The sequence below is a fragment of the Diplotaxodon limnothrissa genome, linkage group LG5 (genome assembly GCF_057381915.1).
Source record: "Diplotaxodon limnothrissa isolate DT_005_m linkage group LG5, D_limnothrissa_male_GT1.1, whole genome shotgun sequence".
Lineage (NCBI taxonomy): Eukaryota > Metazoa > Chordata > Actinopteri > Cichliformes > Cichlidae > Diplotaxodon > Diplotaxodon limnothrissa.
The window spans coordinates 11,808,413-11,833,921 of NC_140600.1; the positions used below are offsets into that span (position 1 = coordinate 11,808,413).

At 42.2% G+C, this 25,509-nt stretch overlaps 1 protein-coding gene across 1 annotated transcript in view; it reads left to right on the forward strand.

The window, feature by feature from the left end:
• Positions 1-25,509, forward strand: part of cdh4 (cadherin 4, type 1, R-cadherin (retinal)) — a 228,239-nt gene that overhangs the window by 126,852 nt on the left and 75,878 nt on the right. The window contains exon 4 of the mRNA XM_085353049.1: positions 17,643-17,869. Within this exon, the coding sequence (XP_085209175.1) occupies positions 17,643-17,869 (227 nt within the window). The remainder of the gene's footprint in view (positions 1-17,642; positions 17,870-25,509) is intronic.

Genomic DNA, 25,509 nt, shown 5'->3' on the forward strand with positions numbered 1-25,509 from the left:
ACCTTTGCATGACAGCATTTGTATTAATAGAAAGTGTTAATTAGCAAGCTTTAAACACGATGCTGCTGTGTTTGTTTTTCTCTACCTGTTTCAATGTGTTTTCCAATTCTTATGCAAACTAAATACAAGCACTTATTTAGCTATTTAACCCTGAACAGAAAAGAGAAGTACATTTCCCAAAATGTGAAAGTGTGCTTTTCACTGTTTTCGACAACTGCCTGCTTGTTGTGTTCCCGTATTATTGATCATGAGGTCATTTTTAAATCTCTTCCTCGCCGTGGCCGCCCAAATCAAAATGTCCCAGACTTGATTTTTAAAACATTTGTCTACATCTTTATTGAATTTCTCGACCTGTGCATGTCAAGGTCTCTTCATTACCAAGGTTTCCTGTGTGTCTGTGCTATGACTCAGATCCAGGCAAACTTTAAAAAGAGTTAACAATGAACCAGAAGGCTGAAAGACCAAAATCTGGCCTACATTGACTCCTTCAGCAAAGGAGAAAAAAAAGCGAAAGCATAAAGTCTCTAAAGTGAATTGAAAGATCAGTGGCACAAGATATAAAATAGAGACAAAGAGGATAACACGCACGCATACCTTCAGTGGTGCCGGCACACCTCCATGTGAGTAAATATAAAGTGGATCAGTAGAATTAAGTTTCCTGGAGGAGCATTTGGCAGGCTGAGTAGGAGAAACAGGTGCTTCTGTTTAGAGGTAGATGAAGAAGGAACCCTCTGTTTTCCCGCTTTCCCCCTTCCCAACAGTAAACATTAATTATCCTGACTCTCTAACAGGTAGGAATTTATAAAGAAGTACTGCACGTTGAATGCTTAGCAGTTATGGAGCCCGTCCTGCGCCACCTGCCCCACTCCAGATACATCAGCATTTTCTCTTGCCATTCCCTGGGCTTTTTCTCCTGGGTCTCTGACAGCGATCAGGGGAGTTGTAGCGTCGCTGAGCTGAACAGTGCTGACAAAGCCAAAAGGCTCTGCACTTCAGGCTCCGGAGTGGCTGGATCGATGTAGTGCCATCACTGTGGCCTGGGGGAACGGCTGCCACCATCCTTCATACTGCACTGGATGTCCTCATCTGCCTCTCTGTCACCTCTGCGCCTGCAGCACGCCGGCGAGATTTACGCGAAGCAGACATCCCAAATTCAGACATACGTTATAGGTTAGCGAGTTACAGCGCATAACACAACGCTGTTTGGTCAGCTCAGATAGGCTCTGCGTCTGAGACGTTCATCATTTGGAAAGTTTAACACCTACACTGACAAATAGATGCTGGCAAGAGAGTCAAACTCAGTTTGGATTTGGCATGAAAGTAAAGCTCAGCAATTAATTTGGTATTTTAAAGCCCGAAGCTGTGATTGCTGTACGGCTGACTCCTCCACCGCAGACCTCGTTTACATAGTGATTTGCAAGTCTAAATATACTTTTCACACTTACAATTATTGCTTGATATTGTTGTATTATCGCAGCACTTAATTTCACCTTGAAAGTTTGCGAGAATGTGCAACGTTTGTAAACACGGTGAACGGGGGGGGGGGGGCCAGATAAACAGAACAAGACTATCCAGGTGATAATTACAGCAGCGTATGTCAGCATAATGAAGACCCGCGCCTTCTAAACAGCTTCCTCTGGATCCGTGTTTTAAGTCTGCGTTGCTTTTCTTTGACTCGAGACCTGTGGCAAGGAAATGGGATAATCATGATAGCTGAATAAAGAAAACTGACCACGGACTGAAATGAAAGGAAACCTTATTCTTCCATGCTTTCAGTGCTGTTAAACTGCTAATTTAATTTTGCTGCTTTGAGAGACGGGTCCTTAGTGTGCTGTTGTGTTGTGTATTCAGAACTGCTCTGGCTGGTTGGGTTTTAGATCCTCAAGCTTTAGCTGGTGAAAACAAAATCTATCCAACTTCTCCAGGGGCCCCAGAGTAAAATTTTAGAAGTGGTTTGCCAGTCTGGCAACCAGCCATCAGCTTATGGTTGCCAAACAACAGAATGAATGGTGCATATTAATTGTAATAGGAACGATTATTGTTCTGTGTAATTATAGCCAATATTTAATTAATGGAAAATGATACCAGGATAATTGAAACATATTTTACTTAATATCTTACTTAGAGCTTTCTGAATCTCTAATCTTGTGTCCTGCTGCTTTTCTTTGTTTTTTAGAAGACGTGTTTTCAGCATTTTTAAGCCGACAATAAATCAAGAAGACTCCACGCTGGAATTTTTCAGAGTAATGTATCAATTTGTGAAAAATTAAATTAGAATTTCATTTATAAATTCAAATTAAAAAACAGTTACCTGCTTCGGAGATGGATTAAATTAAAATTTTATCAAGCACATCAAGTAAGAAATACCAAGATTTTTTTCTTATTTTTTCGGTTTGGATAATGTAGTAAACGGTTCTGTTGAAAATGGAGCTTCATTCATTTTATTTTTCATCTGGTGGACTGACCGCTTCTGTCTGCGGTTCATCAACACTGCCTTGCCTCCCATGTGAACATCTTTTTATGTTCAAACAGAGCTGCCTCCACAGGTTTTTTCTTTGTTTTGTTTGTAAGAGCGATAATCCATTAAACAGCAGCACTCTTGAATGCTTAGGCAGAAGATGTACTAAAGCGAAAAGATACTCAGGATTTCTCAAGAAAATTGTCAATAAAGCCAAACAGTGGCTTTGATATGCTAGGTAAAACTCTGAGGGTTCAGTCAGGAGCAGATAATGGACTCGGCTTATAGCTGCAGAGAACATAAACAGATAAAACATGTCCACTGTATGACCTACTTACAGCTATGCTGCACGTGCAGCTCCTGACTCTCAGGAACCTACAAAATCTACTTCGGATGTCACAGCACTTACAAATTTCTAATAAATAAATATGACATTTCTGTGTTTTTGCAGTACGGTGCATGCTGAAAGCTCACTACCACTGATAGTGAGCGTTCAAGACAACAACAGCACAGCAGTGATGGAGTTGGTGGTTTTGTAAAAAACAGGGGAATAAAAAAGATTTTTGATATTTGAACTTAACAATAAAAGAAAATCAGTATTTTGTACACACACTGTTGTTGGACGGGGCCGCCCACAGGCATTTACAAATGCCAAAGTATATTTGGCAACCTCTTTTAGTATTTCATTTTTTTCATCCGTCCAAGAGAAACACTCCATCCAAGATCGATTGGAAATGTCCTGCTTGTTTTCAAAGTTTAGGAACGGCTAAACATCCAGTCAGCAGGCTGAGCGGGACACACCGGCTCCCCTTAAAAATTACAGTCCAGTTTTGAATTTTGGTTGTATCTTTTTAATGCCTCCATATATCAGTGAGCTACTAAAAACATCGATCTCTGAGGTCTATTAGATCTGTGTTAAAGACAAAAGGTGTCTGTGCTTTTGAGGTTGTCATGCCAAACTGGACCTAAGATCCGTGGACACACATGAAACTAAAGGCTAGATTTTATTTAGCTTTATCTATTCGTACTATTTTAATTGTTGTTTACCAGTTTCAGTATTGTAAAGCGCTTTGTGAATTTGGTCCTTGAAAAGCTCGACACTGCACAAGTAAACAGTACTTACTTCTTGTCATTCATCTGCCTCTTTAGAGAGTCTCATCTCGCAGCTGCAGACTCTGGAGGCGAGCTGAGCAACTTCTCACACATGATGGCTTATTTATAAAATGTAGTTTTATTGTTATATTTTTGGTATTGGATTTATTGTACAGTATTTTTGATTTTTTGCTTGGTGGGTCAGATACATTCAGCCCTAATTTTCCATAAAGCTAATTGCAGTAACTGAGTAGTTAGTAACTAAGTAGGAATATGACTGGCTCTCCAACAAGCACCAGTAGAGCTGCTCTTTTTCTGCTGCAAATGGCCAATCCTGGAGCAGATTTTTTGATGCCAGCCAAAAGCACTTTCAGGCAAGGCAAGAATAGCCCACATCCTATATGGTGAGCTGCTTAAGAAGAGCAATTAAGCCTATACCCATTACTTGTGTGATAACGCATATACCCATTCTCACCTGATAACCTAAACAGCCTGATTCTTTAATGATTAATGACTTGTCTCCAGCTAATGTTTTTTTATCACAAGGTCATGAGTGATGTATTATCAGTTAATGAGAAATACAGAAATGTCTAGTGCGAGAGAGGCGGGGGAGGAGGTAAACACACACACTGAGACACTCTCATTTGACCTTTCAGACGAGTTTTTTTCTGACCTGCGGCGAGTTGTCCTGCAGTGATAAGAATAATGGTTTTGGCGCCATGGTCCGGGGAGACCGACCTCCCATTCCACCCTAGTAGATAGCTGAAAAGAGAGGTTCATCTTTTTCCTATTGTGCCTTCTACATCTATAGCGACGAGGCTTAATACTGGCCACCTAAGGGACAGCTCTTATGCTCATATTGAGGACCACTGCAGATCTCTGATAACTGTCACTAGGGGACCTATATGGGAAATGCTGGAGGAAAAAAAGACACTTGGCTACATTATTTATAAATCATGCAGCAGAAAAATGTAGTACAGACTTAAGGGGAAAAAGTACTTTTATGGCTGGATTGTACCATTCTTGTGATGGGATTTTGAGACATGTTGACTTTCTCTAGTGGGGAAAAAAGGCGCAATAGGAGTCCACTGATATCCTTCATTATTTAATTTCACTTTAGGTCAGAGCTTCACTTGAAGCAATGAATGAGTGTGAAAGAGTCCTTGTTGAAACTCTCCTGTCACTATCACTGTGATCTCCGCATTTATTGCACAGCGTTGGGCTGTCGGGGACATCAAACGTTTTAAAGAGGAAAGTGGAAAATGTTAGGTGCAAATGTATTAGTCGTGTTTTTAATTGAGTTTTCTGGAACAGGCCAGGGTGACTTCAAAGCAAATAGCTGTTGAAAGAAACTTAAATTTTAAAGGAAGGCTGTGCTCTGGAAGATTCAAGCTTTTTTTTTATTTTTATTCGAGTACATATGCAAATCCAAGCTCAAACTGGGACTGTGCAAATGTTGATTACACAGGATAAAATACTTTAGCTACAGTGTGGTTAGTCATAAATGCTTGCTTTTATCATCCACCGCGCTATTTACGAAGCAGCGTACTGTATATTTGCTGCTGGCTTTCATTGAAAGCGCGAGATAGTAATTTTATATGAACAATGGATGAAATGAGTGTGTACGGCGATGTCGCTCAAAGTGACAAACCCTCAAACAAAGTCAACCATCTCTGCAGCTTCCCTCGCTTCTGTGGTTTTATTCTTTCAGCCTGTTGCTTCTGGTTTTGCAGTCAGCAGCTGTATTGTCTTTGTTCCTGCTCTTTTGCTGTTCTGTTGTTCTCATAAGCAGCGTTCCCAGCATACACTCAATTGGCAGCTGTGTTTGCTAACACAGTCTTACTAACTAATTGCATGCTAATTTCTCCTTACAAAATGCCAGAAAGATCAATACTGTAACTTTAACAAAGTAGATTATTGACTAACTGATAGATTTACTTACAGTCTGTCTGTGTTTGTGTGTTTTCTTTCTAAAATTCCTTTTGTTTATTTATTTCCGTGTTAACTTTACTGGTCTTCACTCGAGTATGCCTTTAGAAACACTGTTCCGAGGAATCAGCTTTGTTGGTTTGACATTAAACGTAAAATGGTTTCTCTTTGAGCCTGAAGCGCAAGGCATTGGTTCCTGTTTTGACTTTATCTCTGAGGCTTATGGCACAGTGTTACTGGCTGAAAAAGCAATTATCTCAATAATGACAACATTAGCACCCAGCTCACAACAATTTGCTCTTATAGTCCACGTGTCTGTGATCAGGGACATTTACTTTGCAGGCTCGGTTAAAACCAGAAACCACATTTGTTTGCTGGTTGACCAAGAGGATACTTATTATTCAATTCCCGTGCACCAGAATCGACATAAGCTTTTCAAACACAAGTAAACCCACTGAAAAAAAGGCAGCTGACATCTGTACTATTGCCAGGGAAAAATTTGTTTTTCCGATTTCACAAACCTTTTCCAAAGCCGTGCTGCGTCATGTGTAATTAATAGATATTTTTGGCTTCTCCACCCTGTGTTGGGCAGGTGTCAGGTGTTTCACAGTGTCTGTTTGCACTGAAAAATGTCACAGTGTGGATATAAATTCACACAGCTGACAGAGAGCTGCCTACCACGGTTATACCATATTGTCATAACGCTGACATGTCATACCATCGCTCTTGAAAAAATGGCCAAAATTAGCAGGTCCACCAAGGCGACACAATGAGTTATTTTCCTTTGGAAAGACAAAAGGAAGATGTAAAGTGGGTGTTTGTTTGTTTTTATTAAATATAAAACAGGTTTTACTTTCACAGAATGACCTTCTCCAGTTTCATGTAGTAGCTGAACAATTATTATCTTAGGCTCTATGTTTCCATCACTCCTTAGATCGAACGAGGTGAAAGCTACCTGCTTTTGTAATGGCAAAGATCTTTCTTTTAACAGAAAGTGCACGACGTAGCGTGGCAGCTACGATGGCAGTCAGCGTAGCTAACTTTTGAAAGGGTCTCGATCTCCTTGTCTAAATATGGTCAAAACCTATCGTTTGCCCCCAAGGGCTTTGGAGTAGGAAACAGGATTAGAGAGAAATGGATGAGAGCTGTGGATAATGAAGGAGATCTGTCTTAAGTCTAATCATTGGCTTTAAAAGGCAAGATCTGTTGTAGAGTGAGGGTGCAGAGAGAAGATAAGAGCAGAGTTTCTTCTTGTGATTACACCCTTTTTTTTTAACAACAATTGAACATCCAGCGCGTTCCCATTGGAAGCTGCTCCATGTGCTGTTTTATTCAGTCTAAGCGAAACACCTTCTCCTTTAATTTACATAAATGTGGTGAAAGTGTAGTTTCGGTAGACTTGGATGAGACACCTCATTATTGAGATGTACTGATACACCTTTTATTACACAAATTTACTGTTGCCTTTTCCTCTGGCCTCCATTCCCCAAAATTAGTCTGTCAGGCCTAACAGAGATTTCTGTTTCTTTCTAAGTGTATATTTGTAATGCTAATTAGGGCAGTTGTAGGGAATAAAATCAAGATGCTGAACACAGCAGCTAAACAATCACCAGGGAAGGATGCAAACACTTTTATGCTAATAAAGAGGGGGAAAGATGGAGAGAGAGAGAAAAAAGGACCCACAGAGAAGAAATGGCTGCTGATCGCCTCAGTCAGCAGTTGAGGGTGGAGAGAGAGAGATGAGAGGGAGAGAGAGAAAATGAAAGAACGTTAAAAAAAAAGGTAGAGAATTAAAAGCTGATTACCTAGTGAGTCTTTGGCTTCTATGGGGACTGAAAAGGGGGGTGGGGAGTGGATGAGGTAAGTGGGGGCTTGTGCAGAGGTAGTTATATTATTTATTTTAAAAAGGTGCTTGAAGGTAAACTGGCTGAAGACCAGTTAAAACTAACCAGATAAGAGATGCCACAGTTACATAGATGTTATTTCACAAAGAAAGACAAGACAAAACGTCTTCTTTGAGGATTTCATTATCGTCGTTATCCGGTTGAGTGAGGAGCACTGATATTTCCCAGAAGCCTCTTCTTTCCCCGTGATCCTTGCCCCTAGTTTGCTCACATTTCCTTCTTTGTCACTAGGCCCAGCTGAGGTTCCACTGCCTTTACTTTTGGCTATGTGCAATTATTATATTGTACCGGGAGATAACAGACGCTATGTAGCCTTGAGGCACTTTCTTCACTTCACCTCCTTAAAAGCGATATTGCTGTGATAAAGCATGGCTCTTTCTCTGCTCACGCTAAATCGAAAGGAAAGCCTTGAAGGCGAGGTCTGGTGAGTGGGAGCTAGATGAAAGAAATAAAAGAAAGAATCGGTTGATATGTTTGTGCAGCTTGCTGCGGTTCAAAAAGGAACATTTCTCATTACCATAACACTCTGGTATGGGCCAATAGCTCAATCGGGGGAATTTTTTAGGCGCTGTTTGTTGCCTTGATGCAAGTTTTCTGCAGAGGGTAGATTGACTGGGAGACAGATTTCATGGACTTGGTCTGATCTGAAATGACTGGGAAGCTACTGATGAGATGGTCAGCCAAAAGGTGTGCAAAAAATAAAAACAGAAATAAAAAATTGAGGATAGTGTGTGCTCATTAAACACAACAGTGTGAAATTTAAACATCTGCCCAACCTCAGTTAGATGCCTGACCGCTAAAAAATTTCTACCTGAAGAAACTGAAACAGTACAAGAAGGAAACCAGGAAAGGCACAAAAAGTGTTTCCTGGTGTGTGTAGACATCAAAGTTGATGTGAGAAAAAGAATTAAAGACCAGTAAAAACAAAGAAAGACAAGAAGTAGCTGATCCTAAAATCTTGATGCATGCTCAGTCATGCAGGTAAGTAAATCCCAAAAGGTTGATTCTGTTCAGAGTTCAGATGAACAGAATCAACCTTTTGGGGAAGCTGATCGTAACGCTCAAGATAAGAAACGCACTAAAGCCACTAAACATCTGTGTCATCCATAATCTTTTGAATAAAGCCAAGAAATTAGACTGTAAGTGACATCCAGCAGTGACTAAAGCAAATTTTACTAAATAGGAATCGATCTATTTATTTATTTCCAGAACTTATTATATTTCTGTGTTTAGTCTAAATATGCTAAGCATTTAAAACTATCCATGATCACTAGGCAGTTCAGAAATATCTGGACCTTTTTTTGTTTCTGGTGAAACCCAGTAGGGACAGACTTGCTGGTTAGTGGGGGGTAGAAATGGGAGTGGTGGTTTCTCTAACACAGAGAGCCAGACAACCACATTCACACCTGTGGTCAATTCAGAATCGCCAATTAACCTAATAAGCACGTCTTTGGACTGTGAGAGTACCTGGAGAGAACCCACAGAGGGTGGCACAATGGTGCAGTGGTTAGCACTATCACCTCACAGTAATGGCTAAAAATCCACTGGCCTGCTGGGACCTTTCTGTGTGGACATTGCAGTAATAATTACTATCATTTTTAGCAGTGGTAGCAGTATTTAGTTTAAAAGTAGCTCTACTTCTCAGGTCTTCCTTTTTCAAAGCGTTGGATGCCATTATCATGCCTTTCGTTTGGGCCTACAAGCCCCCCCGCATCTCGAAGTCTCACTTGCAAAAGCCCTCGGACGAGGGTGGTCTGGGCCTTCCAGTTTTCAGACATTATTACTGGGCCTGTAATGCCAGAGCCTGGGTCTTCTGGAATCTGCCTATAGTTGGTGATGCTGTGGGATGCAGGTCCAGCCCTAAATGGCTCGAATTGGAGCTTAGCACTGCTATCGAGCACACTGGAGCATCCTTGCCAGCTATCTTATTTTCAAAATCGGTTATTAAAAGTGCATGTGATGACTTTATTCTTTGCAACTCCGTAAAAATATTGAATCAAATTAAGAGAATCTTGAACCTCCCGGTAGTGTCAACTTTTGCCCCGATCTGCCACAATCCTAGCTTTACGCCTAGTACAATGGATGCTGCTTTCAAACAATGGCCTGTCAAAGGGTTAATTGCTATAAAGGATCTTTATATTGACAATCATTTTGCCTCTTTTGCTCAGCTTCAGACAAAGTACAATCTCCCTACAAGTCATTTTTTTCGGTACTTACAAATTAGGAATTATGTCAAGCAAGCATTCTCAAATTTAGATACCATCCCCATACAGCATGTCTTTTACAATATGATGAACGAACCTCCCACCTCAAAACACTTAATTTCTCGGCTTGTCAACCTTTTTTCTTCGGCAGCCCCCTCTTGCCATATTAAAGAGGCTTGGACAAGGGACACTGGTTTGGTTATCTCTGACGATCTATGGGCTGAAGTGTTAAGTCGGATAAAACTATGCTCTGTTAACGCCCGGCTTCAGTTAATTCAATTTAAGGTTGTCCATAGACTGCACTATTCCAAAACCAAATTGAACAAGATTTTTCCTAACGTTTCCCCCAAATGTGATAAATGTAAACTTGTGGACGGTACTCTTGGGCATCTTTTTTGGTCCTGTTCTACGCTTACAGCCTTTTGGACTAGTATTTTTAGTTTCTATAGCACTGTTTATGATAGGCAACTGTATCCTGACTGTCTTATGGTGATCCTGGGCTGCTCCGGCGACTCCTTGGCACTTCCCTTTGCTGTTCAACAGGCCCTCATGTTTGGTATGGTGATTGCCAAACGTTTGATTCTGGGGGAGTGGAAATCTGCCTCCCCTCCCTGCTTCAAGAGGTGGCTCGAGGAGATGGTCTCCTGTCTATACCTGGAAGAAATTCGGTTCTCTACGTCTGATTCCATGGAGAAGTTCAGGAAGATATGGGGGCCCTTTATAGACCACATTAAGAAGGACAGTCCACGCCCTGGGTCCTGACCACATTGTTTTAACTGCTTTCATTCTGAGCTGTTGCCCATAACTGTTTTTGCATGATTGTTATCAGCTCCTCCTAGCGATCTTTGGATTTGATCTTGTGGATTGGACTCACTAGATTGTGAGTTGTTTGACATGTATACCACTTGCTTTGTTTGCTTCTCTGCTGTTTTTAATAAGTGCTGGCCTTGTACCCTGTTGTGTGGTTTGTTGCTCTGTTTTTTTTGTTTGTTTGTTTGTTTTTTTTGGTTGTTATTGTCTTTATTGTCTGTGTTCTTCTGTCCCGCTGTTTGTGAATGTGTAAAAAAATCTTGAAACTTGCATAAATAAATACATTAAAAAAAAAAATTAAAAAAAAGTAGCTCTACTTGTGTTTGTAGAAAATGAACAATTTCAGCTAAGAAAATATTGGTGAATCGTGGATTTCTGAAACAGTTTATGTACAGGTTTATATACATGCACTGCTTGAGAATGCGGTCGGCACAGTGTTGACGACACCAGCAACTTGGCATCTTTTTATTTTTAATTTTTTATCTTGGCATAACCATTGAAAGGGTTAATCCCAGTACACCTCTGGAGACTTACTGGTGCCCCCTAGCTGCAGCATGCTTAGGTAATACCAAATCCACAAACAAAACCCCCCACACACACACACACACACGTCTCCACACATCTCCACAGTGGAGAAAAGCTCCTGGGCTGAATGGTGGTGTATTAATCACACTGACGCCTGGCACTGCGATCTGTGACCCAGTCTTTTAATTGCATCCGCTCTGCTTTGCTCTCACTCTCCCTCTTTATCTTGCCTTTTTCCCCTTTCTCATTCCTCAAGCCTCCTCATGCCTGTGCCCATGAGAGGAGACTAATGCAAAGATAAGAGGAAGGGCTGCGGATGTGCAAAAACTCAATGCTCTAGCCAGAGTTCACCCTGCCAAAACTCACCGGACAACGAATGTAGCAGCACTTTGACATGCTGGGATATTAAGCGGGTAGCCCCCGCTCTGCTTCATCGCAAAGTGAGGCTAACCGTGCAAAATGTTAACGTACAAGCGAGGCGGTGTTTGGAGAAAACAGATATCTGTGAGGAAACCTCCATCATCATTGAAACAGCGCAGAGCAGGTGGCCCACACAGCACCCAGATTGGATGTGTGGTTGCATGACCTACAGAGCTGCATTAAAAACACAGCCTGTATTGTGACAGGCCTTCTTTTACATCTGTTTCTCCACACCTATGGGAAGTGGGAGGTTACAGAAGATAAGCAAAGGTGTAGTGGTGGTGAGAGGGGAAGGGACCAGGGCGGGCGGGGTCGTGGGCGGATTTTTTGGCCACGCAGATGAGACGGTGTGCTCTGAATGAAACAAGGTTTGGTTCAGCTCCCTAAGAGCAGCAGCAGCAGATAACAGGGATGCCGTGTTTAAAGAGTGAAACATGAGCACAGGCACAAATACAGGTTGACAGCACCTGCTCTTCCCACGCACGCACTTTCACACCTTTGCGGGACACAGTCAACGACACCCATACCCATTTATGCATCAGCGGTAATAATCGTATATGCAAAGAGCTCATGTCGCACACTCCCACTCCGATGTCCCTCTTCTCTCTCACTCTGTCTCTTTATCTCTCTCACGCTGGCTCCCTTTCACGCATAAGCACACACCGCGACACACACACTTGAGTCGCTGTGGTTTCTTTTTGTGAGAGCGAGCTGTCAGAGGGAACTGTGTGGGCTTTTGTTAAAACAGAGAACTGCAGAGGCAGAGAAATTCATTTCCAACTGCGGCAGGAAAAAAAAAAACGAAGCCTTTTCAGGAAAGTCACATTGTACCTGCAGTGTTTTAAAAACAGCAGCATGTAAATTGAATTAGTTATAAGCATTCCTGTGGGGGCACGGTGGGCTGGATTTCAAAAAGAGTTTCGAGGGTTGTGTTGTACTGCATGGGGCGCCTCAGGTTTTTGGGTACAGATGTACAAGATGCTTCACTTTAGGGATAAATCACCACATCAGAAAATATATTTTGCATCTTTACTTGCCAATCATGTCGGTTCCGCTGCAGATACTTTACCGCCCACTGAACGATGTAAACTTTTCTCATTCCCTGAATCTTGTAGGTGGAAAGAATATTACAACTCGGATTTTTCTTTAATAACTTACTCTGGATGGATATAATTTAGCTTTTAGGTAAATACCTTAGTAGTTCAGTCTTTCTCTTTTGCGTATATATATATATATATATATATATATATATATTTAACTTATGCTGGAGGATTACATGCACCTCTGTGGGTTGTTTCAATAAAAGTTTCCCTATGACAACAATTAAAATTGCTCAGCAGTCAAGCCGAAAACAAGGCTATTTCTCTTAGGTGCTGAGAGCTGACCTTTTAGGGATGAAGTGTGTTTTTCTTTTCCTTCTGAGGCCATTGGTATCAGCAGTGGATTCTTATGTGGAATTTAACGGCATAATCTCTTAGCTGGCAGTTTAAGCCTCTTGAATTTCATTTCACGGAGGCGCATCAAACGCGGTTTATCATTAAAAGTGTAATTAGTTTATTGCAAGTGTCTCTGCTTTATCAGCGTACTTGAAAACAAATGCTCAGCGATCTTAGCATTTATACCTTTTGCTTAGCTGGCAATTAAAAAAAAATCAAGCTATCACTTCAAATGAAGTTTTGCACTTTTGCCAAAATTAAAAGTCACGAAATTCAGCTCATAAACGCATGGCCTATTTAATCACTCACAGCGAGCACATGCAATTTAAGCTACATAGGCCTCCGTCTTCTTCTTTTTCTTTGACCTGAAATTATTATTTGTTGGCATGCTTTTCAACTCCGTACATACAGTATGTTCCGTGTTTTTACCAGTGTTCGTTTACTCATCAGTGGGCTCTGTGCTCCTGTCTATCACAGCCTCAGCCTGGCAAAAATACTGTTATTTGCAAATTGAGTGGGTGGCGTTGATTTTCCTGTTGGCTTGAGGAAAACAGTGGGGTACCAGAGGGAGTGTTTACTTAGCACTCTGCCATGACTGTGATGAACAGCACCTTAACAAAAGCAGAACCATATGCTCAGTCTGGGCCTGTTTACTAGCTTTACACACAGCAGACCAAACTGTCAAGTAGGTCTCAGGTGACACAGATGAGATTTTCTTTAGGGTAAAAGTGTAAGTGTGTACATTGGGGTATTTTACAGTATGTTGCAGTCAGGCCCATCTATTATGCACGATGCATTTGTTGCCAGTGGCCTATTTTTTTGATGCTCTTGCAAATCTGTATTTATTACAAGCACAGCACAGATCAAATCAGGAGCAAACGCTGTGCATATGGGCTGAGGCGTGCAGATTAAAAGCAACAGTGATAGACAATAGAATAATAAAGGTTCTTCCATAAAGGCACGTCTATAAAAGACTCTAGAAAAGGATCATTAAAGTCATAATTACTTCTAAACCCAACTATGAAGTTTGTAAATGCTTAATTCACACTGACGCGACCTTTATTGTGATTTATTTATTTATTTTGCACCTCCTTTTAGCTCTGTTGTTTCTTTCCCCATTCTCTCAGCTCACTTTAACAATGGTAATAACTGTCCCACCACGGTGCCCATTTTTATGTCTGGCTGGGATATTGGCACAGACTGGCTGTCCCTCGTTGCGTCGGGGGAGAAAGTACCTCAGTCTGCGGGGAATACAAGAAGGGAGTGGAGAATGGATGAAGAGTGAGAGGAGGTTCAGCGAAGAGGAAATAAGAACAATGAGAAAAGGCGAATGAGGAGCTGTGACACTGGACTGCAGGGGAGCGCAGGAGGGAGGAGACGGTGACAGGATGTGAGGGGAGGCATTCACGGTCGACAGGTGAACACGGTGTAGGCGGTTGCATGTGGATGCGCAGAGTGACCTGCCATCCGCATTATGCGCATGTAATGTTTCCATACAAGAGTTGGATTGGACTCCTCTGCGGGATTGCGGTAGAGCTACAAGCAGGAAGAGACAAAGAGCATAAGTGTGTGTGTGTGTGTGTGTGTGTGTGTGTGTGTGTGAGTGAGTGAGTGAGTGAGTGAGTGTTTGAGTGGAGGACTCAGCGGTCGGTGGTCACGGCTGCTTGCCTGCTCTGTTTTACCCATTTCTGTGCTGCACCCGCTCTGTTGGACAGCATGTTCTCTGCCATGCGAGTCTAGAGAAAAGCAGCTGAGCACAATGACACCAACTTCAGCAGCCTGCCAAACATCTCTGTGGATGCCCTAAAAATATACGGGAGGCACAATTTGTGCACATGCACTCAGAGAAGCTTACATGGGGATGCACGGCGTAACGTTTTCACACAGAAAGCCAACAGAAAAAGAAAAGAAAAGCGAACGCACTGTACAGATGGCAAACATACACAACCTTGGGCTTGTGGTTATCACACCCTGATGTAGAGGGAAGCAAGGCAAAGTACAAGGCCACATGCTTTCATATACACAGAGAGAAAAAAAAGGGCAATTGACGCAACAGATCTTTGATTCAGAGGGTTGTTGCTGTAACCAGCAAGGCACAAAAATTGTCCCTTTCCTGCAGTTTTCTTTTGCTCGCTGATTTGCAGCTCCTGTGTTGGGGCTGTTTGAAGCGGCGCTACCAGATGTCCAACAGAGTCTAACAGAGTGCATTAGCCAAAACCCATCAGTGTCATTGCCCATTTGTGTTGTGCATTATTATAGTCGTCTCCTCTATCTCCTCCACTCAACCCCGGTGCTCCACATAAGCTGATCTAAAATCAGCATTGATTGTGTCTGCTGTAAATATGTAGGTTTTCTTTAATTAATAGTGTTTCAGGGTCATCAAACTAAGAAAACAGCCTCGAGCCTCTTTTACATTTATTTGTCTGGAGTCCAATTTTTCATACAAAGGGATGCTGCTGTTTTCCGAGCGTAAAATGACAAAGTAAATTACATGCAACATTAACTCTTTTTGTCTTAAAAACTAACGATTTCTTTTAGGAGCTGTGAAAACTGCTCCGACTGGGGGTTTATTTTCTTTATTTTGCTAAATATCTCCATCTTCCTTTTTCTAGCATGCTACAGTATCTTCCTCTCCCCCTTCTGCTTTTATGATACAATCTCTCTCACTCAGCCACACATACACACACACTGAGTTTCACTATCACTATCTAGTTGCAGCGTTGTCTCTTTGCTGCCGCTTTCATCTCTATTTTAACAGCGTGGCAGATCAGATCCCACCACCTGATTTGAATGTGCTTTGTGAACAGGAATTTTAATGAATAGAAAACCGTTTATGAATATCTCCACACTTAGTAGATGTGTCAGGAATCAGGGTCATAGTTCCAGCCCCAAGCGGGTACACAGCGTTGAATGGCAAACTGAGAGCTGGCCCGATGCCCCCGAAAAAGAATCAAAGATACAGCTCTAATAGTGTTCCACAATGGCAGTGCCTCACAGACCACATGTGTGTTCCCATGCCAACTGGCACCACCACAGCAGCACAAAAGGCAGCAGATTCAGGCAGACCCTTAGAGACCTCAGCGGTTTTATTGCATTAACATCAAAATTAATATATGCACCAGCTGAGGACATACATTCTCACACTAGCTGCACTTTGAACTTACTCCTACGTGCACGCACACACAGGAGCGCACGCATGCACGCACGCGCGCAAATTCATAAGCGGTGCCTTGCGCTGCTCGCGTCTTTAAGCCTCTCTCTTCTCCAGCTGCACCACAAGAGACCTGTCTAAGTGACAACAATTAGCCTGCTCAGTTCAAGCTAATTGAAGTCATTTACATAATACATGTCTGCCATCACAATTCATCTGTGCACAATTCAAGCAGGTCTGTGTCATATTGTCACAACCTGATGTTAAATATCCCCTGCATTGATAAATGATCCCTAAAGCGAGGCAATCATTTCGAACAAAGCTTATCAGTCACATAAGAACGTTCTCTACTGGTGTGTGTGTGTGTGTGTGTGTGTGTGTGTGTGTGTGTGTGTGTGTGTGTGTGTGTGTGTGTTTAATGAAAATATGGATTGCATTTGCCAACATAGACAGATGCACACATTGTCAAAACTGTGTTTACCGTCCGTCCCATTACGCGTGCAATTACTCAGAGGTTTAAAACAAGCGGCCTCATTTGTGTGATGCTAAGCTGCAGTGGCTCAGTAGATCTCATGCTTTATTAGCCTGTTGTTTGGGAGCTGCTTTTGACAGGATGCTGGGCGATAAATTAAATAGATGGCTTGATAAAAAGCTTGCTGTGCAGAATTCTTCATGCTGGATTTTTGAGAAATCGCACTGCCACTGCTCATAACAGATGATCTGTTCCCTGGGTGATTTATGAAATCAATTTGTCTTGTTATCAACAGCCAGAGTTTTGCTGATAACATCATAGCACATGCATTTCAACTCGGGGGTAAAGAGAGACAAAGGATGGCGTGTGTGTGTGTGTGTGTGTGTGTGTGTGTGTGTGTGTGTGTGTGAGCACGCACACACGTGTGATAAAGTAATAGACATGTTGAAAATAATAATCAGTCATTCTCACTTTTGGTGTCATTGCATCATGCTGTGAATCAAGTGGAATTGGTGCCTTGAGTGTTAATTGAATTTGGCAATGGAATGAAAGGATTTTCCAAACTGTTATGTCTGTTGGTTTCTCTTTGTGTTTTGTGTAGTATAATGGCATATTCATGTCAGCTGTCACTGGAGAATACGCACATGCACTCAGCAACCCAGTAGCATCTCTTCTCTGTGTCTCCATCTGATCTGCGCCAAGCATTTACATATGTAAACACCCCAACATCCCATCCAGCCTCCCATAATGCACATTGGTACATTACTCTGAATGCAGGGATAGTAGCTTGTGCGTGTGCGTGCAAACATAAGCTCCCTTTCTTTTGTCTCAGTGAAGCAGAACCCACCAAATGTCATTAAAGAGCCTTGCTCCACGTGAGCATTTCACTCAGTCTAGTCAGCTTAATGTATCTCGACCTCATCCTCCCGTTTCCCCCTGTAGAAGCAGAGGGAAATGCTATTTTGACATTGCGTAGTTTGGAAAAAGAATATGAAGAAGAATTAGGCTCCCCTCTTCCCCATGTGTTCCAGTTCAGGAGCAGATAAGCAGTTTGTTTTGCCGAAGATGTCAAAGCAGGGAATCAGAAGTGACAGCAGGAGGGATATTTCAAGATACGTCTTGATGGGTGCCGGTTAATCTTTAGCCTGCCAGATGTGTCAAGGATTGGCAAACACTTTTTTTGGAGTAAATCTCACTGTGCTGCTTGCTAATTCTGCACCTCTTTTGCCTTTCCTCCGCAGTAAAGTTTGAGGACTGCCAGCGCAACAGAGAGGTCGGCTTCGTCAGCAGCGACCCCAACTTTAGCGTGCGGCCCGATGGGACTGTGTATGCCGAGCAGGAGGTGGGCAACCTGTCAGAGCCTGTCCAGTTCATGGTAACAGCCCGGGGGCTCCATGACCCACACATCTGGGAGACCACTGTTAAACTGGCCCTGGCTGGACATCCGCATCCTTCGCCATTCACAAAGGTAATAAGAATCTGCAAAGACAAATACAGGGTCATAACCTTCTATTACACTGGCTAATGAAGTGGGTTATTATCACAAGATTGACTATTGACAAAAACAAAAGAGAACGAAACAGGACAAAACAAAGGTGAAAGGTGTTGGGCTTGAGTAAACTTTTATATTTGGATGGCCCGTTTTACTCTGCTGTATTCAGTTAGCAATGGGTACTTGCTGCACCTGTAAGCTGTGAAAACTAAATCTGTCAGTTGCCTTAATGGGTGTCTTTTGGCCAGTGATTATTTTTAGCAGTTATTACTTGCAAAGAACAACATAGCAACATTTCTTTCTTTCCTTCTTTCCTTCTTTCTTGTCTATCTCTTGCACCTCTAGAGGCACAAAAAAGGCCATGGACAAAGATGTCATTTTTGCAGTTTTGCCTCTCTATATAACTACATTGGGTTTCAAATCAAACAGTGATTGAAGTGAAGACCTTCAGCTTTAATTCAAGGGGTATTACAAGAATTTTGCATTAATTGTTCAAAAGTTACAGTCATTTTTGTACATAGTTCCCTAGCGACAGAGGCTCAAGATTAATTGGACAAGCTACCATAATTGTAACTATAAGGATTGTTTTTAAGTCTCGAACCAACGGACACCACTACACTGTGTTTCCTCCCTGGAGATGCACTGCTAGACTTTTACTGCAGCCACCTTCACTTACTTGTTTGTGGGTCTCTGCATTTAGTTTTGTATTTAGAGACTGAAAAGCTCCTTGGGTTGACATGAGATCACGGATCAAGAATATCCGATGTCTTTGCCTTGCAAAGCTCAGGTTGTGTTACCTTTGCAGTGTGCTTTGGGTCATTATCCATTTGGACTATGAAGTGCTGAACAGTTTGCAGCATTTGGGTGAACATTAGCAGAGAGTACAGTCCTGTACACTTTACAGTTTATCCTGCTACTTCTATCAACAGCCACATCATCAGTGTTTATCATGTTTGATAAGTAATGCAGTACACTTTGGATCACGACCTGTTTCTCTCATCATTCTGATACAAGTTAAACTTCATTTCATTTGTGCACAGACCTTTCTTTTTTTGCAGAACTGAGAGACTCACTTGGGGGTTTCTATCAAAGTCTACAAATCATATACCTGCTTCCTCAAGGGTGTTTTTGACTCAATAAAAGGCTATGAAGTTCTTTTTCTTGACCACAAAAATAATTCTGCGATCATCCACTTCAGCTGCCTTCTGTTGTCTTTGAGGCCCTTTTAAATACACCAGGTTTGGAAACTCTCGAATAGGTTTATTTTATTTTGGGGTTTTATATCAGCCTAATGATGAGCTTCCTACATAAATCACCACAAAAAGCTATAAAATACAAATTTGGCTCTTTGCGGCAACTTCAGATATTATGTCTGCTTCATTTGCCATGAAATAATAAGGGAGCAGGACCCATCTGGCCATGAAACTGCTTAATCAGTCAATTGTACAATTAATTTAGAGCCTCTGAAAAGGGAGGATTGTGCATAAAAATGGCTGTAATTCAGAAACAGGTCATGCAACAAAAATGTTGTTAAACCCCTCGAGTTAACGCTGAAAGTCTGCACTTTAATCCCAAAATGATTGTTTGATTTAAACCCCATTGTGGGGATGTTCAGGGGCACAACTGCAAGAATTGTGTCATTGTCCAACAAATAATGTATTTTATTGACTTAATAGCTCTGCATGTAGAGTGCTTGTGAAGAAAGTAGGTTATAAAAAAAACAAATCGTGGAAGTATGCGTGCAACAGATGTTCAATAAACATTTCATGTAACATGTTCTGCTGCTCGTCTAATTTCAAGATTGGAGCAACAGACTTGTGAAAATTAACATGGTTGGTTCAGTCTAATCAGCCAATAAACCGTGATTACAGATCTTTGCTTTAGTTTTCAGCTTTAATGGCTTACAAATGTTGAGAGCTAAACCTCACTATATTTAATAAAAAAAATTCTGAAAGGATTTAGATTTCATAAGCTGATTTGAATCTGGAGTTGGTCTCAATAAAATGCAATCAGCCTGCAATCCAATTTTTTTATTTGTTTATTTTTTGCTCAGATATGCTTTTTTTTCATTAGATTTTTTTTCATTTGACTTTTATTTCAAAGTATCTCTGTGATAAAGGTTTCTATCCTTTGGTTAAGCTGAGGGTGAAAAGCAAGATCTTGTGTTTCCAGCTGTTAATCACAGTTTATGCACAGCAGTAAAGATGTAGTGCTTCGCTGTACGTGACAAGTAGACACATGGCCCTATTTGCTAACAAAGACTGTAAAGCTAGACGGGGCAAATGTATGGCCGCTGTTACCGGCTTCCACTGCTAGGCTGCACTTTGTTGAGCGACGAACCCATTATCGTTTTTCCTGCACTACTTGTTGAATGCCACTGGGCTTAATGTTCAGTCATGTTTCTAATCATGACAAAAAGCCCAAAGACTCATGTTGCTAAAGCAATTCCAGAGTGGGGATTAAAATTCTGCCCACTCCTGGCAGTGCAATAATGGAGACTGGGAAATAATTGACATTGATTGAGTTAATGTTCCACTCTGGTGGAGTCTGCGAAGACCAGGTGATGTAGTTTGAGCGTATAATTATGTTCTTTGCAACGAGGAGCTGGAGAAGGATTCAATAATTGAACAAAAAAATAAATAAATGTGTTTTCTCTAATCACATGGAAATTTGAAAATCAGTACAGTGTGCATTCTTCGCTGCAGCCGTGTTTACATGTGTTCCTGTCACTTGCTCCTCACTTGATATAAATCGGGTGGAACAGTGCAACAGTAAAATTTAATTCCAGTCTCCTGAGTGGGAAATTGCTCCTGGGCCCTGAGGAGAAATTAAAGTAAATAATTGTTTCATCAATAGCATAGTCTTGGAAAATGTATTTGTTAAAATAGGGTGTGTACAATAGGGTAACTTTGAATAACAGACACACAGGTGAAGGGATTCCCATTTAAGGAACCAAAAATATGGAAAAGATTATGCTTCTCACTGTTTAAATTCCATGTATTCAGAGGGGGATGCTAGGGATGGGGTGAGTTGTGTACCTGATATCCCCCCATGTTGGTGTTGTTCCAGGATCATCTTGCTGTGATGTCATAGATTTGCTAGTATCAAGTTAGGATTCCCATTAACCAAATTTAGGTTACTCGTGTTGGTTTGCTAGTGATAGTTTTTATGAGCATTAGCTAACTTCTTGGCTAATGCTAACTGAATTCTCAGACAACTTCACTGGTCAGTTGCGATGTTGATCCTGGACCAACATTGTTATTATGATGATGTAGATATGTATTCATTTTTTTACATTTGTGAAAATGCTTAAGAAACACTCAAATATTTGTATTTTCTGACAATTATTTTGTGGTTCAGGCTTTAAAGGGTTAAAGGGAGCAGCCAGAAAAAGAAGAATATGAAGAAGAAATGATATATTTTCAGTACTTGTCACACGCGTCATACTTGTTTGTCCTCGCTGACATCTACTATTTATGACTAGTAGGTATCAGAAAGGACTCATCTGGGTTTTAGTGTTAGCTGTCACACAGACAGAAGGTAGAGAATTCGCCCAGGTAACTGACAGAGTTTGATTTGAAAGTGGCCTCCTGTGATGTTACACAACCCCGCAGATGCTCTGACTGCAGGCGAGGTCATGCTGTCCAGTCTCACTCCTTTAAGCAAAAACTTGCTCGAGCAAACTAGTGCAGAAACACTCAGAACTTAAGTGAGAGACAAAATAATGACATTATTGTTACCCGAAGCAGTTTCACAGAAATTTATGCAACAAGACTGAGAGCCCATAGGCACTCTAGTTTTTAGTTTTATTCTGAGTTTAGGCATGAGCGAGATGGCTCTATTAGTCCCAAGTTGTCACACATGGATACTCGTAAAGCATCCTTTGGCATTATGTTTAAACACAATGGGTGAGCATCACTTTTCAGAGCACCAGACACAACACCAGGACGCTGCGCTTATTGTGACGGGGGACTTTAATAGCGCCAATCTCAAACGCGCAGCGCCGAACTTTTATCAACACATCACCTGCCCCACCAGGGGTGAAAGGACACTGGACCACTGCTACACTACGGTCAAGGACGGCTACAAGGCACAATCCCGCCCTCCGTTTGGCAAATCTGATCACGCCGCCATCTTCCTCATGCCAAAATATAAACAAAGGCTGAAACAGGAAGTTCCGGTTCAGAGGAAGGTCGCGCGCTGGACGGATCAATCGGTGGCCGCGTTACAGGACGCACTCGATGACGCAGACTGGGGCATGTTCAGAAACAGCTCCGACGATGACGTCAACGTGTTTACGGAAGCGGTTGTGGGATTCATCGGGAAACTAGCGGATGATACCGTGGAGACAAAGACTATCACAACGTTTCCCAACCAGAAGCCGTGGGTGGATAAAACCATCCGCGACGCTCTGAGATCCCGCACCGCTGCCTACAACACGGGACTCACGACGGGGGACATGGACCCGTACAAAGCCGCGTCATATAACGTGCGGAGGGCGGTGAAAGAGGCGAAGCAGCGCTACGGGAGGAAACTAGAGTCACAACTCCAACAGAGTGACTCTAGGAGCCTGTGGCGGGGACTAAGGACAATAACGGACTATAAAGCACCAACAACCGGTATGACGAACGCGGCCGTGACTCTGGCAGACGAGCTGAACACTTTCTATGCTCGCTTCGAGGCTGCAGCTAAGGTCTCCAACAATGCTAGTGTTAGCGGCGCTAACGGCTGCAGACAGGAAGATACTGCCAGCACCGGAAACGTGCTCGTCATCTCCGAGCATGAAGTAAGGAGAGCCTTCAAAAGAGTGAACACCAGGAAAGCAGCAGGACCAGACGGCATCCCAGGTCGTATCCTAAGAGACTGCGCATACCAGCTAGCTCCTGTGTTCACTGAGATATTCAACATCTCTTTATCTCAGTCGGTGATCCCCACATGCTTCAAAGAGTCCATCATTGTTCCTGTCCCGAAGAAACCCCACCCTGCTTCTCTCAATGACTATCGCCCTGTAGCCCTCACCTCAGTAGTGATGAAGTGCTTTGAACGCGTGGTCAGAGACTTCATCATTTCTTCACTACCAGACACACTGGACCCACTACAGTTCGCTTACCGTCCAAATCGTTCCACAGACGATGCCATCTCTCATCTCCTCCACACATCACTCACTCACTTGGACACTAGAAGGGGGAATTATGTTAAAATGCTCTTCATAGACTACAGCTCTGCATTTAACACCATAATTCCCTCCACACTCACCACCAAGCTGGAGCATCTGGGACTCAGCTCATCTATGTGTCAGTGGATCTCCAACTTCCTAACTGGCAGACCACAGGCAGTAAGGATGGGCGGACATGTCTCAGCCTCCACCACTCTCAGCACTGGAGCCCCCCAGGGGTGTGTTCTGAGCCCCCTGCTGTACTCTTTGTACACATATGACTGTGTGGCCACTACCAGCTCCACCACCATCATCAAGTTTGCTGACGACACCGTCGTGGTGGGCCTGATCTCTGATAACAACGAGACGGCCTACCTGAAGGAGATTAGGAATCTGGAGTACTGGTGCCAGAGGAACAACCTCCTTCTAAACGTCAGTAAGACAAAGGAGCTGATAGTGGACTTCAGCACTAAGCAGGAGAGGAACTACCAGACCCCCGTCATCAACGAGTGCCCAGTGGAGAGAGTGGACAGCTTCAAATACCTCGGAGTTCACATCACGCAGGACCTGTCATGGTCCTGTCACATCAACACCGTGGTGAAAAAGGCCCGACAGCGTCTCTACCACCTCAGACGCTTGAGAGACTTCCAACTGCCCTCCAAGGTGCTCAGGAACTTTTACTCGTGCACCATAGAGAGCATCCTGGCGGGAAACATCTTAACCTGGTTCGGGAACAGCACCATGCAGGACAGACGAGCTCTACAGAGGGTTGTGCGGTCAGCTGAGCGCACCATCCGCTCCGAGCTCCCTGACCTGCACTCAATCTACAGCAGGCGGTGCCGGACCAAGGCCAGGAAGATCGTGAAGGACCTCAGCCATCCCAACAACAGACTGTTCTCTCTGCTGAGGTCAGGAAAGCGATTCCGCTCCCTGAAGACCAACACAGAGAGACTGAGGAGGAGCTTCTTCCCGCAGGCGATACGGTCTCTCAATCACACCACCACACAGTACTGACCCACACATATGGTTCTTACACACACACTGGACTTTCTGGACTTTGGTTTTGCACACATTGTTTTTTTGCACAACACTGGTCACTATATTCTTCATTTCCGGTTAATACTTGTACAGTTGCTGTTATTGTGTATATATTTATTTATATTTAGATTTCTTCATACATTCTTATATAGTTCTATATTGTGTATTTTGTTGTACAGTTATTTTATTTTCAACTTTAATTTATATATTTTATCTTATTCCTTCCCAGTTAAATTTACCCTTCATTCTAATTTGTGTTGTACAGTTATTTCATTTTTAACCTTAATTTATATTTTATTCCTTCTTAGTTAAATTTACCCTTTTTAATTTTTCATATTTATTTCCTATCTTATTCATAGCCTTTTCCTTTTTTGTTTTCTTTAGGTCACGAGCAGTTGTCCAAGCATTTCACTACATATCGTACTGTGTATGACTGTGTACGTGACAAATAAAATTTGAATTTGAATTTGAATTTGAACAGCAAGTGAAGCTACAAAGCAAAACCAAACAAGTCTTTCTATTGTGAGAAATTGCAGTTTTTCTAACTCTTTTCCCCATAAAGGTGACATCTGACGACCGCCCCTGTGCCCTAACAATGGGTTTTGACACCTCAGTATATATTGATTTGATGACCATTTGAATAGTTTCCAGGTTTTTCCAAGGGTAGCTCTACTAAGCTGGATAGACAGAGATTACCCTCACAAAGTTCTGACGCACACCCACTCTTTTTGTTCTGGAAGCAGGCCTGATATATGACAGAAACCGCTGAGTTCAGAAAAGAGATACAAGGTTTATTTCTAGTAGGCGTCCATGAGGGAAACAGTTAAAGGAGGGCTGTTATTTCAAGGCACAAAGGCCAAAATGTTTAGCGGCTCCAGTGTCACCTGACAGAGCAGCAGAACCCACTCGCTGACATGTTCACAGAGACAATGATTTCATTTAATAATTTAAATTACCTTTTTAAGATTGCCAGGTAAGTTCACTACCATGTACAATTTCACACTAATCACAGTGCAGTGCAGTATATTTAGCCGTGTAATCCGTGGCACCAGCTTCTTTTGCTTTCTTTTTCTTTTGCTTCTTTTGTCAAAATGAACTTTAGGGTTTTAGCACTTGTGTAATTACTGTACACTGTACAGTTTTCAGTGCCGTGACTTCACATGATGTCTGGGAATTGATGTTAAAACTTCTCAGTTCAGAGCAGTACTGTTGAACTGGGTGGCCCATTTTCCTATTCTAGCTCAATAAATACCCACATAGGAAAGCAGTTGTTATCTGAGCCCATGGCTTTGTTCTGAAAGTCAATAGTTATTTTAGAAAAAGAGGTTATCATAATCACATCACCTAACCGCAGCCTATCTCTGCATAATAAACGGTGGCAACAATAGCAAAGAATATAAAGAGCTCGAGATATCCTCGTTTA